Source organism: Nematolebias whitei, chromosome 20 (assembly GCF_014905685.2).
Source record: "Nematolebias whitei isolate Nwh7 chromosome 20, NemWhi1, whole genome shotgun sequence".
Lineage (NCBI taxonomy): Eukaryota > Metazoa > Chordata > Actinopteri > Cyprinodontiformes > Rivulidae > Nematolebias > Nematolebias whitei.
The window spans coordinates 29,756,984-29,772,256 of NC_056517.1; the positions used below are offsets into that span (position 1 = coordinate 29,756,984).

General features: G+C 39.6%; 1 protein-coding gene across 1 annotated transcript; it reads left to right on the top strand.

Annotated features, from left to right (window-relative positions):
* Nucleotides 1–1,953: 1,953 nt before the first annotated feature.
* wasf3b (WASP family member 3b) lies at nucleotides 1,954–13,432 on the top strand. The gene is made up of 9 exons (XM_037694154.1): nucleotides 1,954–2,073; nucleotides 6,668–6,827; nucleotides 9,045–9,179; nucleotides 9,318–9,471; nucleotides 10,472–10,589; nucleotides 10,845–11,026; nucleotides 11,109–11,384; nucleotides 11,691–12,004; nucleotides 13,072–13,432. Exons 2-9 carry the CDS (start codon nucleotides 6,695–6,697, stop codon nucleotides 13,227–13,229), a joined length of 1,470 nt encoding a protein of 489 aa, XP_037550082.1. The 5' UTR covers nucleotides 1,954–2,073; nucleotides 6,668–6,694; the 3' UTR covers nucleotides 13,230–13,432.
* The last annotated feature ends 1,841 nt before the right edge of the window (nucleotides 13,433–15,273 follow it).

The following is a 15,273-nucleotide window of genomic DNA, read 5'->3' on the forward strand; positions in this document are numbered from 1 at the left end:
GGTAGTCTTTTGCTGCCTGAGAATAGATGACATTGTACATTTAATCTTATATATTTTGATTATTAGTGTCTGAAAATACCTTTGGGGCAGTTTGGGAAATACTGAACGAACAGTGGTTGAAAGTGCATGAGAAATTGTTCAACATGAGCCTGATTTTTACACTTTTTGGCAATTTTTATGGATGTCAGCTGTAAATGGGTCTCACCCACCTCGAGTAGAAGGACTCCTACATCCATATGCTCTTTGTGAATGTCACGTCTGCCTTCAGTACCATGATCCCCCAAACCCTGATGGACAAACTACTCACACTACTAAGCCCCTCCATTTGCAACTGGGTCCTAGACTTCTTAACAAACAGACCTGTCAGTGAGGATCCATAATTTCTCTTCCTCCACCATAACCCTCAGCACTGGCTCCCCTCAGGGCTGTGTGCTGAGCCCTCTCCTGCTCACTCTGCTCACGTATGACTGTGCACCTACCCATCCAGGCTGTCAGATTGTAAAGTTTGCAGATGATACAATGGTGGTGTGCTGTATCACAAAACGATGAGTCCAGCTACAGGCGGGAGGTGGAAAACCTGGAGAGCTGGTGCAAGGAGAATAAGCTTCACATCAATGTGAAGAAGATAAAGGAGATGGTCATGGACTTCAGAAGGAACAAACATACCCCCCCCCCCCCCCCAGAACATAGGAGGATCTGCAGTGGAAGTGGTCTCCAGCTATAAGTACTTAGATGTGCACCTGAATGACAACCTCAGCTGGGGCAACAACACTACCAGCCTGATTAAGAAAGCTCATCAGAGACTCTACTTCCTCAGGCGGATGAGACGAGCTGGTCTGGGAAGCTCAGTCCTCACCTCCTTCTACAGGTGTGCAGTGGAGAGCATCCTGTGCTTCAGCATCAACGTGTGGCATGGAGGCTGCACAGCTGCAGAAAGAAAAGCTTTGCAGAGAGTGATGAAGGCTGCACAGAAGACTGTTGGAGTCAACCTCCCCACCATCACAGACATTTACATCTCCAGATGCAGGAAGAGGGCCACTTGCATCATGAAGGACCCCACTCACCCAGCACACACACTTTTTGCCCCGCTCCCCTCAGGAAGGAGGTTATGGAGCATTAAGTGTAGACCTAGACTGAGAAACAGCTTCTACCCTGAGGCTGTTATGAATATCTAACCAGGATAATCACTGTGAAAAATCACATCATGTTGCTGCTGATCTGTTTCATGTTGCTGTGTTCACACAGACTCCTGCCGCTGTTCAGCGTATTGTTTTTTTTATGCTGATAGTGCTTAGTGTATTTTTAGTTAAATTTTATTTTTAGTACATAACTTAGATCTTTTAACTGTTTTTCTTTTGCATTTTAATACTTTTGTTGGATAACTGGGACCCTGTGTACACAATTTCGTTCCACATGTGGTGTACAACAATTAAAAAAAAACTTGAATCCTTGAATAAAGAACCTTGAATCCTTGAATTCATCAGTTCAAAATTGGTTGTCTGGGTTTAGTTAAGCAATCAGTTTTTAACATTTTGAAACATTACAAAACAAATCTGAAGTGGACTGTGGTCAATCTGGCGATTGTGGTCAGATGTTATATTAATCATAGCCATCAATTGAAGGGTTTTTTAATACCTGGAAGGGGTGTAGTTTAATAGCAAGCCTTCTGGTACTTATTATGCAGATACACATGGTATCCTATCGCTTGGACTACAAACCTAACAGCATAATCTTGACAAGAAATGGGACCTGGCTAAATGATGGAAAGTCTTTCAGCAACGCCCAATCCGCCCCTTCCATTCTCAAAAGCGTTTTCTCCAGCTGGGGAGGTTCCCTCGCTGTTTTTCTTTTATAGCTCTACCATTGGTTGTTGAGGACGTCTGTCAAGCGCTAAATTCTCTATGCGCTGATATGATTGGTTCATAGGCGTGGTAGGCGTGTCTTCGTCCCCCCAAAGGTTTTTCACCGGAGTGGTCAGACTGGGTTGTGAAGGGGATACAGGATGGCAGAGCTAATATGAGTATCTAACGGTGCATTCGGACGAACTGATTTCTTCTAATAATTCAAGTACTGGTGAGGGCCCTTTGATACTTTTTACAACGAGAAGTAACACCTTATACAATAACTGTGACATTTGTGTGAATATTTCTGTTGACTCTTTTCTGATTTATTCAAATAAAGTAGTCGAATATATCGGACATTTAAGCTAGCTAACCGGTCAGTCAAGAGCGGACCCCCGGTCAGCGAGTGGAGGGTAAGACACGATGCCGAGGCGCTGAACATCACTATATAGGTCGCTTTGAAACATTTTAGACGGGGAATTATTACAGTCTGTGCATCGGTGGTTTTTAGGCAACTAAACCGATAATGGTTTGTTTAATTTTATATTGAAAATGGCGCAGAAAGTGGGGGAGCGAGGTGGACGAACAGATGTGGGTCAGTCCATCCGTAATGGGAGGCGATGGTGCGGAACACTGATCGATCGCGGTTACCATAAATTTATTCCTCCGTGTGGGGCTAAGCTGCTGTTTTTAAGGCATAATACTTTACAATAACAGTAAAATAAATTTTTTTTTACACCACTATCAATATAAGGTGTTAAATATTAACAATATAGTCATTATTTTTTAGAAAAAGTTAATGATATTATCGCATATTGTCAACTTACCATCATTGGACTGTCAAGCTAGTTGTGGAGTTAACTAAAGTATTACAAGTAAACACTCAGGAGTATGTGTGTGAACGACTCTCAGCTACTACTACATCAAATTTTAGTTCAATATTTGTATAATTGACTGAGTTATAGCCATTTCTGCGTTGGCTAATATCAGTAAGCTTCAGTGGCTATTTTAAATAGGATTTTCTCCAAAAGGTTAAACAGTTGTAGATGTACATTAAATTATCACTTCTAAGAAGTTCCCTGTGATTCATGACATATTTTGCTAACAGACAAACAGGGCTGCTTCCAAAAGTTACTGCTGAAATTTAAAGCAAAGTGTTGGTTTTGATGAGTAGAATGTGAAATAGCTGCAACGACAATAAATTTTAGTACAACGTCTGTGAAATTGACAGAATTACAACTGTTTTTATGTTTTCTAAGAGTAACAGACTGTGGCAGATATTTTGTGTTATGCTGGCTCCAAAAGGTAAAGAGTTATAGATGTATACCTAATGATTATTTCCAGAAAGTTTAATTAAAATCCCTCCAGTGGTTCATGAGCAGTTTTTTTCTAACAGATGGATAAAGTTGGCTGCAAACAATTCATGGCCAAATTTGAATCAAATATCTTGCACAATCTACTGAGACCAGTCACAGCCACTACCACAACAAATACATTATCTGTCAAATTGGATGAGAGATTTTTGTGCTTATTTATTCCATTTGGCTTAAAATATCTCTACTTGCTCATAAAATGGTTTGTTACCAAACACAACATGGATACATATAAGGACATAGATAGAAACCCCCTTATTTTTTACAGAATTTGTTGCAAAAAAGGTAAAATCAGTGAACGAGTTGCAGTTTTTCAACTCGTTTTATGTTTTATAAGTGAATAGTGTCCAAAATTTGAATAGTTTAACCATCTAGCCTGAAATAAATTAGCTCCTTAGCTGAATCGTTTATCCTTTGGGGATTATGTATAACACTTTTGGATCGTGTTTGGATTAAAAAGTCAGATATTTGAGCAAGAATAATCTTAAGGGTTTACTCAAAATATGCATTATTAAGTCTTAGTGGAAACGTAATATTTCCAGTGAAGCAGAAGTATTTAAAAAGTACACAAAGTCACAATAAATGATTAATTTGTGTTTATTTGTTGTTAAACTCCATGCTAAACTGAAAAGTCAGTAAAGTTTTACCCAGATGACATCACATATGTCTGAATACTGTTAAACTAAAGAGATGGTCATGAACTGTAAGAAGTCACTGCAGGTTTTTTTATACTTAAACATCATATTTAGGGCAGTGTGACCTGACGTAATCCAGGCTGCATTATTCAAAACATCAGACCAAGCAAAACAGCATCTGACACAAGAAGCTGTACTCTGCACATGAATTGGTAATGACTCCCCTCTTTCAGAACCTAATGGAGTTCTTCTATCTGTTGTAGTGAGGCCTCCTCCATCGCTGCTGCGTGTTGGTTTGGAGATGTGGGAGTTCTGCAGGGGATGTGTGTTTTAGTCCAGATGTCACGTCTCTGAAGATCAAATGTGTTTTTGCTGCTGATGTGCCAGTTTTCACACTGCTAATGGGACATTTGAGGGGCTACCTGGTGTGTTGTTGGACATTTTGTTTGGCTGAGTTGTGCTGTAATAATTAAAGGAAACACATGACCCTAAGGAGGAGTAAACATTAGAGTGAGAATGTGTTTCTGATTTGTCTCATCCTCCCTGAGAGTGAGGATGAAGGAGGAGTGCTTTCACTGCTTTATTAGGAAAGGGGGCCCTAAAGGAGGCGGGTGGTGGTGGGGGATTCGTGGGAGAGCTGGTGCTGTTGCCGTGTGAACGGAGCTCCATTGTCCCGGGAACCTTTCAGTGGCTTCCCTGAGGTCTCTGTTCGTACCCCTTCCCCCTCACTCGATCTACTTTTGCTCCCATCAAACACACATATACTCTGTATTTTCCACACACACACACCATCTTATTCACTGTATCTCATCTAGTCTCACTCTATCCCACTTGGTGTCTCCTCTGCCTTTCACGAGGCCCCGTCCCTCCTCCCTGCGTGTCGCCCCCCCCCCCCCTCCAGTCGCTCATTACTTCGCCCTCATCAGTGTGATTGTCATTCAAGACAGACAGTGCGGAGCGAAAACATGCAATCTTCTAATTTGCATCACCTCATTTTCTACACAAGAGAAAGCTCGGCGTTTCCAAAGCATTCACGCAGAAAGCTTTGTTTCTGGGGACAATTCAGTCCTTACGGGATGTTTTTGTTGTCCTTAGTGGCAACACATGATGGTGTAATTTCACACTTTGCTTTTGTCTTTTCTTGTTGGAAGGATGCTGCTGGATTTTGGAGGGGGGTCTCTAGCTAAGAAAAGAGAGTGAGAGGAGGACTCAGCTGGTGGAAATGACTGTGGGTGAAAAGAAGCATCTTTTCAGCTGTAATGCTGTGGTTTCCTGCTGGGACTGTTTGCAAAGTGTAGTTTTGCCTGAGAGAAATGATTAAAGATGGTTGCTTTAGTATAACGAGTTTATATTTGTTCTGTTTTTTTATGCTTGGTTTTGTGCTTCATACGCTTGCTATAATTAACCCTCTGTCAGGTTGCCAGATCTCCTGCCTTTTTCCAACCTGCTTCTTCTTTTGATGATTTCTGCCGTTTTTCTGTTCCACTTTTCTGCACAACAGCAACTCAAAAGCCCTGGAATCATATTTGAGAAACAGTGTGAGAACATTTCGATTGGGAAAAAGTTCTTGTCTGTCCTTTTGGTTTCTTCTTGAGCCGTAGCTGTATTGTTCTGGCCAAGTGTTTTTGGACAGGAAGGAGAGAAAGGACATTGAGGAAACAGGAGCCAGTTCCAGTTCCAAAACAGGATGCAGGAAGCGTCACTGATAAGAGGGCTGCTATGATGCTCCCTGACTTCTCTCCTGCTTTTTGCAATTGTCAGCAGTCCTTTGAACTAGAGTTTCTAATCAGAAGGAACTGAGGTTTAATTTAGACACTCCAGTTCAGAGCCTCAATGGGTGTGGGCAAAAGTACTCATCAGTACTGCTTATATTGTCTGAAAAAAAAGTCAGTCATGCCAGTTTTCCAGCTGGGCCTGTGACAATCTGGCCTGGGATTAGCTGGCACGCTGGATCTTCCTCTCCCTAATGCTTTAATCTCTCTGCTGGTCACCAGGAGTCTTCTGGCTTTGGCACCTCGTTGGTCATCAGCCTGATGAACGTCCAACCACGCATCAGTTGGTTGCCATGTAAAAGAAAGTGCACAAAAAGATGAAAAATGGGACTTTACTTTAAAATGCAACTCCCCTTTACTATGTCTTGCCAACACTTTCTTCACCTTTTTATGTTTTTTGTTCATAACTATGAGACATTTACAGATTTTGAGTAAATGTGAGATGACGCAGCTTCCAGAAACTTATTTAAAACATATTTCAGTGATTTTCGAATCGGGATAAGTGTGGAAAAATTATTCTTTAGTTCCTGTTTGACTGTTTCAAATATAAAAATCAAAACCCACCAAAAAAAACTTATCAAACAAGCAGAGCTTTTCACTTTACTGTTATTTAAAATATGAACTGAAGTTGTGAACAAATAATATATATTATGTTATGGAATTGTATAATATATGTGATATAATATATATGAATATTATATGTTATGGAATTGTTTTGTACTTTTTTAAAATGAATAAACTTCATACCATACCATACCATACCATATATAAAAAATAATATACCTAATTGCTAGAATTTATTAAGAAAAAACATCCATTGGTGTTAATCAGTAATGGTAAAGAAAATTAAACTAAACCACGCGGTTTTGTCTTTTGGGAATTAAGAGGTTGCCTTGCTCCACCTTTATAAATGACAGCATTAATCATGAAAGTAATTAGGAGTTTAATTGATGTCTTGCTCATTAACACTTTAGCAATTTAAGTCCTGAGCAGCTACAAGGGTGTTTGATTGGGTGTGTGTGCTCGTTCCTTGCTTTCCCCTCCAGTTTGTGTCGGGAGCGTGAGGCCTCGCCATGCCGCTGGTGAAGAGGAACATCGAGCCGCGTCACCTCTGCAGAGGAGCGCTGCCCGAGGGCATCGGCAGCGAGCTGGAGTGTGTGATGAACAACACGCTGTCTGCCATCATTCGCCAGCTCAGCAGCCTGAGTAAGATATGAACATACATTCCAGAAAACGAGTAAAAATCCCCAAATTTGGAAAAAATAAGTCAAATAAAACAACACAAAGTTTATTTTTGTGTCACACTAAAAACAGACTGAACTCACAGCATCCTCGGGGTAAGTTCCATATGATGATGGTTAAACTGCGTATAGCCTCTTTGTAGCAGATCACATGTTTTCCTCATTAATCCCAAAGCTGTGATTGATTTGGTCGTTGTCATGGTTACAGTCTCAGGGTCATAGGGCTTATTGCGGGCTTATAGCCGCCTCACACTGGAACACGGAGCATTGAAATGTAATCCTTTCAGACAGCGCAGCAAAAATGAACTTATCAGCCCGGCTGTGTGCACGTGACAGTGCAGCTCCACTGTGCATGTTAGAGTGTGTGAGAGCTGTTTGCATGTAGATCTGTCAATATTTTCGCTCACTGGAAACATACTTCACCGAGTTATTACTGGCAGAAGCAAACATCTCTCAGCCCATCATCAGCGCCTTAATGTGTTTTCACTTGGCAGCTACCTCACACTAATTCATCCTGAGCTGCACCCATTTTCCTGCTCTCACACTAACTGGGTTCAAGGTTTGTTGTGAACTTCAGTAGCATAAATTCAAACCAGTCCTTGTTGCTTTTTGGCTCAGCCCAATCGATTCTGTCTGGATCTTATTGTGTCAAGTTCCTGCCGTGGGAGTTGGCCTCTCAACAACAGCTGTGCGGGTTAAATATAAGTTCTTGCACAGGCCCGACGGAGGAAATCTACATGCTATGTATGCTGTGCATGTTTTTGTGGACATGTGTGCGAGTGGACCACTAGAGAGATGACGAGCCCTTCAACTCTGGCAGCCGGATCTGTGATTCTTCCTTCCTTTAAATGTTTTTTCTGCAGCCCATCCTGTCAGCAGGGAGAACAGAAATAACCCTGTGTTTGCCATTCTGCATATGACAAAGGACACTTTGTTCTATACTACTACACTTGTTAGAATCATACTGAAACTACTCTGTTTGGTTTCTGTTGTTTTATCTTGTCGCTGTCCCACAGCCCAGATTCACACTGCTGTGTCCACTAACTACTGGCTAAAATAATTATTTAACTCTTGCAAGCAACTTCTCTCTCAGCCTCTAAGTTTTCCAGTGCAGGGACATGATTCATTTGTCCTACAGGAGATGTTTCCAAAAACACCAGAACAGAAAACAGAGGCCAACAGGAGCATCACTTTGCACTAGAGATATAATCTGCTTTTTGGAAAAGTAAAAAGGACTAATCATTTTGGCTTTTATTTCTTTTAGCATGCAACATTTTTACCTTAAATTTGTCAGTATATTCTAAGACTGAATGCCCCACAGATTTGCATGAATTAGGATTTAGTTTACTTAACTTATCGCCGAGTTTTAATGTGTAAAAATAAAAAGATGTAAAGATAAAGTCAAATTCCTTAGCAATGATTGAATAGGGTGCAGTTCATAGTTATTCAAATCTGAGTTTCAAAAGCCAATTGATTGCATAACATAAAAATACTGACTTGTTTGTTACATGATTATTTTTTTGTTGATTGATCTAACTCTTAAAATGGTTAACTTGTTGAATGAAAGTAAAAATACACGCAAAAACTAATTTAATTTAGATTCATGGTGATGCATCGATAACTAAAAAGATAAATATTTACTAAAGAAAGTCCAGTTTGACCCACCCAGTTCGTATGAATCAGACACAGCCGAGTTAACGTCGCGACCCTTTAATAAGTTGCTTTAAAGTTTTTTGTTTTTTTTGGAGAAGCTGGTCAGAAACCTGTTTCTTCTTGCCTGAATTAAAGTGGTTAATGATTTTTTTTAGGCTTTGCACTACAAACCCTAAACTCATGAGTCTCCATTATTATCGAAGGCACCTTTAAAAATTTTAAAATATGTTATAACTTGATATAAATACCGCTGCTTTTGGTCAAAAGTACACAAAGTTCAATTTGGGTGATTTATATTTAGCAATTGTTCCATTATTCAAGAGGAAAGTTGTAATATGGTGCCGTATTAATTACCATTTCCAGCAAAGATCCTCAGATTCTAGTTTCGCCTTGTGTCACATTATCGCTGTATTGATCAGACTTCAGTCTCTGCAGGGATCTGCTTGGCTATAAACACTTTGCAGGAAGATTAAACTCCATTTATTTTTCTGTTTCTATTTTTGTTGTTCTTTTCGTAACTCCTTCCAAGGTAAACATGCAGAGGACATATTCGGCGAGCTGTTCAACGAGGCCAACAGCTTCTACCTTCGTGCCAACTCTCTGCAGGACCGCATCGACCGGCTCGCTGTCAAAGTCACACAGCTGGACTCCACTGTGGAGGAAGGTGGGTCCAAAGCCAGAAGCAAACCTTGAAACGTTACTGAAAAATTGCATCTTCTACCCACTTTTATATTTATTTTCATTCCCTTTCCTTTTAGCAAGACAGACTTTCATTATTTGCCATGTTTCTTTGTGTTCTCAGTGTCTCTGCAAGATATCAACATGAGGAAGGCCTTTAAGAGCTCCACCACTCAGGACCAGCAGGTGGTGTCCAAGAGCAGCGTGCCGAATCCAGTCAGAGAGATGTACAACGTGAGCGACAAGCCTCCCCCTCTCACCATCCTCACACCTTACAGGTTGGTGCTGTTGAAGAATGGACACTTTTACCAAACACGCAGATGTCCTGCACCCTTATTTAAAAGAACTATTTTAAATAAATAGACTTTTCTGAATTTACTGATGGTGTAAAGACAAACTGATATCCAATTGTTTCCAGAAAAAAAAATCTATGAAAATTGTTCATTTTTGTACACAATATTTGAAAAAATAAATGTTTTCTACATAAAACCATGAGAGTATAAAACACCATCAGCTTTTATATAAATTTATAGACAACTATAAAGAGCTAAAACATTTAATTTACTTTAAAAAGAGTCCTATACCGGTATATAAATAATTGTTTACAAATCTATCTTCAAAGATACATTGTTGTAAATTGTTTTAAATGACAGAAGTGTAAAATGCAGTTTCTTTAAAGTTAATTAAAAAATACAGACCTCATATAAACCATTTTTTAACATCACATAATCAGTTTTCCATCACATACTGCTTAAATGTTTCAGAAAATGTGTTGTAATGACATTTACCTTCATATTTCCAGTTGCTGATTTGAAAATTATTGCTTTTTTTAAAAGCTGTTATTGTAATTGTTTGACAGATTGTTACGTCTGTGTGGAAGCCCATTTCCGCCATGAAAGAAAAAGTAAAAGCCCAACAGGAAGTCATAATTTTGACTTTTAAAGTCATAATTTGGATTTTTATTCTCATAATTATGACATTAAAACTCGAAATTATGACTTTTATTCCAATAATTATGACTTTAAATGTCGAAATTATGACTTCCTGTTGGGCTTTTATTTTTTCTTTCATGACGGAAATGGGCTTTCATACGTCTGCTTCACTGACACTACAGCATTTAATTTAATAATAATAATTAAAAAAAGACAAATGCAGAGACATTAGGATGAAACGAAGTTCAGTTTCAGCCAGAGTACCACATTTCTTAATTTGCCTAAACAGAAATGTTTGTTTGAGAAGATTTTTGTAAATATAACCTTCTTGGTGTTTTTTCTGAAGGGATGATCATAAGGAAGCTCTTAAATTCTACACAGACCCCTCCTACTTTTTTGACTTGTGGAAAGAAAAGATGCTTCAGGACACTGAGGACAAGAGGAAAGAGAAGAGGAAGCAGAAGGTACAACTCTGACTCAGAGTATCTCACAGAACTTGCTGTGGTTTAATTTTCCTGATCACTTTAGTGTGGCTGATAATACAATTTTAATTGCCTGCCAGACACAATTTCCTCCCTGAGTTTCAAACACAAAACAAAATGTAATCTCAGTGGAATTCCTCCGTAGAAGAATGTAAATAAAGTGCTACCACAGCCGTAATTTATTTGTTGTTGGAACGGAGAAGGATCTAATTGCTCGTTTCTTTCCATTTACCGCAGGAGCAGAGGCGATGTGTGGATGGAACGTTGCAAAGGGAAGTTAAGAAGGTCCGCAAGGCGAGGAATCGTCGACAGGAGTGGAACATGATGGCTTTGGATAAAGAGCTGAGGCCAGACCATCGACATACCATACACCGAGACAGAGCAGCTTCCTCTGAGGGGTCCATGTCTCCGGAGAACAGGTAGTTACAAACAACGTTATTCATTGTCAACACAATAAACAGCTTTTTTTTTTTTTTTACATATAAAAAATATTCTTACCAGGGGTCACGGTGCAGAGCAGCATTATTACCCCAACAGTATGAACCATGCTGGCCACGCCCACACCTATTCTGGCCCGCCGCCCAGCGCGCTGGCTGCTCACATGGCGGCTGGACACGCCCCTCGTGGAGGAGCTGAACACGACAGCAGAGGCAGGACTATGCTGGCCTATCAGGGGGGCACGCTGGGTCGCTCTCACCACCACCAGGTCCCTCTGCCTCCTCCACCTGCTGATGCAATAAACGGGGGCTCTATGTCTCTCCCACCTGTAGAATACAGGTAAATACAGGTGTCACTTGCTGACTCATTTGTATCGATATTTTTTCCTAACAATAAGAAGAAAACATGAGAACTGTGCCTGTGTCTGCAGTAATGAGTTGACAAAGGCCGAGCTTCATTATTTCACACCTCTTTTTGATAGTTTATTTATTTCTTTAAATATGACATAATTTGTATATGTTATAATGTAAATCAAAGATAATATCATAAACCACAAAGGTGCTTGAATAAACTAATTAACTGGATTAATACTGCCACCTAGTGTAGCTAACTGCACATCTCTCTGATTTCTGTCCTGTCTTTCAGTATGGATGGCTATGCCAACACTGCTCCTCCTCCTCCCCCCGCACCTCTCATCCCTTCTGTTCAGACGGCCTTTGCCTTACCACCTGGAGGTCCAGTGCCTCCTGGTACAATGGCTGCTGGCGCCGGCGGATACGCTCCACCTCCACCACATGTATCTGGAGGCCCAGCAGTTCCTCCTCCTCCTGGTCCTCCACCTCTACCTGCTCCAGCTGGTGCCTCCCACTCCACAACTCACAAGATATTGTCCACTGCACCGGTTGAGAACACGGCGATCAGTGACGCTCGCAGTGATCTGCTGGCTGCTATACGTATGGGTAAAAGCTGTAGAATGTCAATATATATTTTTAGTTTTTCCTTTTCCTTCTGTTTATTATGAAACTCTTTAAATGTCGTTAAATTCTAATAAAATTATATGTATAGTAAGTTAGAAGCAACAAATGATTTGGATCAGCACACATTATTTCACCTGTTCTCTAGTTTATTAAAGACTTTATTTACAGTTGTAAAGTTATAAGTTTATATCTTAAAGCAGGAGTGTCCAAAGTGTGGCCCGGGGACCATTTGTGGCCCTTGGCATGATTTTGTGTGGCCCACAACTACAGTTTAAGGATGGAATAATTCTGACCCGTAGGTTTAAGAGAGTGATGTAGAACTTTTGCAAATTTAATGATAATTTTTTTATATAACTTTTTAGGTTCAACAGCAAAATGGATTAAAAAAAAATAAAATCTCAAAAATGAGCAATACTAAGTTTAATACAATCTTTTGGCAATAAATCAATAAAATCAAATACATTTAATTTAAGAAATAACTTTATTTTTTTTTATTTAATTAAACATGAAGCTTTTAATGTTTTGGATCTACAGTCAATTTAGAACACCTTTTCCACCAAAATAAGTAAATTTTGTCCGTTCCTCGAAATATTGTTTACAATGAGTTTAAAAAATCCACAAAAAATATGTACGCTTGTTATTATTCATTTATTTCACCTTTTTCTTTATTTTTAAATGTGGCTCGCGACTCCTTTCATCTTCAAGGTTTTGGCCCACATATGAAAATGTTTGGACACCCCTGTCTTAAAATAATACTCTATTTAATCCAATTCAGCACATAAGGCTTTATTTAATTATTTTTAAAAAAAGGGTCTTAATCGTTCTGTTTGGTAAAAACATTGTTTTTTCTCAGAGGTAAGGTACAAAAAGATGCAATAGACAAATATCACTGTTTTCTTCAATTCAAGATATTTTTTACAGTCGCCACGCTTTAAATTATTATAAAAAGACTTTCCCCATACATTTATTGAATTTTTCTTTTAAGTTTCTATGAATGCTAAAGAAGCACCAAAGTATTTTGTTTCAAAAATAAATTTTTCCATTTCCAGGCATCCAGCTGAAGAAGGTGCAGGAGCAACAAGAGCAGCAGGCCAAGAGAGAGCCGGTGGGAAACGACGTGGCCACCATCCTGTCCAGACGCATCGCCGTGGAATACTCGGACTCCGAGGACGACTCGGAGTTGGAGGAGAACGACTGGTCGGATTAACGCACGCACACCCACAGGCAAAACATAGGACAACTTCTGACACTGTTAGATTTGCAATCAGTTCATCTCACCTGGAAGAATGCTCACAGGTAATCACTGATTTTGTTGCTGAAGAACTCACGCGCTACACCTGCACACAATCACATGCAAAAAAAAAAAAACCTGAATGCTTCAAAACTGGGAATATATATATATATATATATGCAAACAATGCTGTACAAACTTGTAATAGACATTAATGCTGACCACTATAAACCACAAGTTGTGAATACACCCCTGTGAATGTGTCTCTACCTGTTATAACACTATAGACATAATGTGAAGGTGCTTCCTGAAGCTTGAGATTATTAGAATTATTACAAGCTTTCCTCTTGAGCTTATCTTTTTTATGTTTATACTAAAATACTTCTGTATGCTATAGATCATGAGTTTTTAATTTGTAGATGAATATAACTGGAAGAGTGGCCGATTAAAGCCACCGATGAAGCAACATGCTGTGGTGACATGATGTAAAAAAGTCTTAGTGTGATAACTGAGCCAGCTGCGTTTGCAATTGCTCTGTAACCTCTGACCCAGAAAGAAATAAAATCTTGACTGAAGGATCGCGGCCGTGTTGCCATGTCTTTTTAATGTCCCACTCATCGTACGGACGATACATACCTGCCTCTTGAGTCGTCAGTTTCCATAGTAACAGTGCAGCCATGAAAGGAGTTACCAAGGAAACAGGACTGCATAAAATGCAGGGCCACAGAAAAAAAAACACAACACAAAAAAAAATCAGTCAAGGCAGGAGTTTTATGCACAGCACGTTTGCATTTAATACAAAAATGAACTCAGTTGAGTGAAATAACCAAAGCAATAAAAAGTACAACTATATCACCTTGGAAAAATAGACGTCACGTTCACACAAATGTCTTTTTTTTTGTTTGTTCTTTACAATATCTCAGTTAAGTTAGTGCATGTTGATTATCATTTATACGTTTTATTTTGCAGATAATTAATTGTTGTGCCATTTTCATCACCCCCACACCCTCAATAAATAAAGTGCATTTCACATTGAAAACAAGATGTTGTTACTGTGACTTCACCTCATCTTCACGCACACTCTCACACACACACACACATTCACAGGCCCTTGAGTGTTGATATTTAGCTCTAAATTAGTAACCATCAGAACAGTCCGTCACTAGTATCAGAAAAAAAATTGCTTTGCACACATCTTTGTGAATTAAAACACTGCGAATCTATGGATAACAGATGTGTTTAAAGGTGAGTAATACATCCAACATCACAGTCCGTTCTCAAATAAAGCCCTTGTTCTACTGCTCAGCAAAGAAACTTTTTGAAATTCACATTCACTGGTGTTGAACTTCCTCAATTTGTTCAGGCCAAGTTTTCTCAGCCTTGACAAGCTGCCGCATCTAAAGCGAGGAAACCTGTCGACGTTAACCGCAGAGGTGGAAAAGCATTTAAAATAAAATAAAAAACTGGTGCGACCCAACCGATCCTTTAGACTGGCTTTGGTAGCACCATGCAACAGTGATGGGAAGTCCCTCCTCTTCAGCATGCCTAATTTACAGGAGAAAAACAACTCCCGAGGAGGAGAGTTTGATAAATACTACATTCAGAAAAAGGCGTTACAGCGCTGTTATCTCACACAACATCAGAATGTGAAAGAAGTCAGGTCAGGCTTAAAGTGGGGGGAAAATAGAGCTATTCACTTACTATAACAAAATAGACTTTTCTCCAAAAGTAAAATACCAGATTATGACGGTGCTCATCAAATTACTGTGCACAAGTTCACAGGCTACATTTTCATGCTTAGGAATGTTTACGATTTTGTTTTTTTCCCCATTTAGAAAATATTCTGCACCTGATCTGAGGCCGTGGAGATAAAAACCATGAGTCTGTGCGGCTCGGTGAGATGACAGGCAGCAGCAAAGCAAAAGAAGAAGCATCGTCTTTGTATTTGGAAGTAGTTGTTTTTAGCTCGTAGGATCATTCAGAGGTCACTTAACGGGCGCCTGCCTCGACCGTTTAAGGT

Excerpts from the sequence above, each read along its gene's own strand:
- wasf3b (XM_037694154.1), top strand. The coding sequence starts at position 6,695 with ATGCCGCTGGTGAAGAGGAACATCGAGCCGCGTCACCTCTGCAGAGGA. Across the intron at positions 9,472-10,471 it reads ACCATCCTCACACCTTACAG|GGATGATCATAAGGAAGCTC; the intron begins GTTGGTGCTGTT and ends TTTTTTCTGAAG. Across the intron at positions 10,590-10,844 it reads AAGAGAAGAGGAAGCAGAAG|GAGCAGAGGCGATGTGTGGA; the intron begins GTACAACTCTGA and ends CATTTACCGCAG.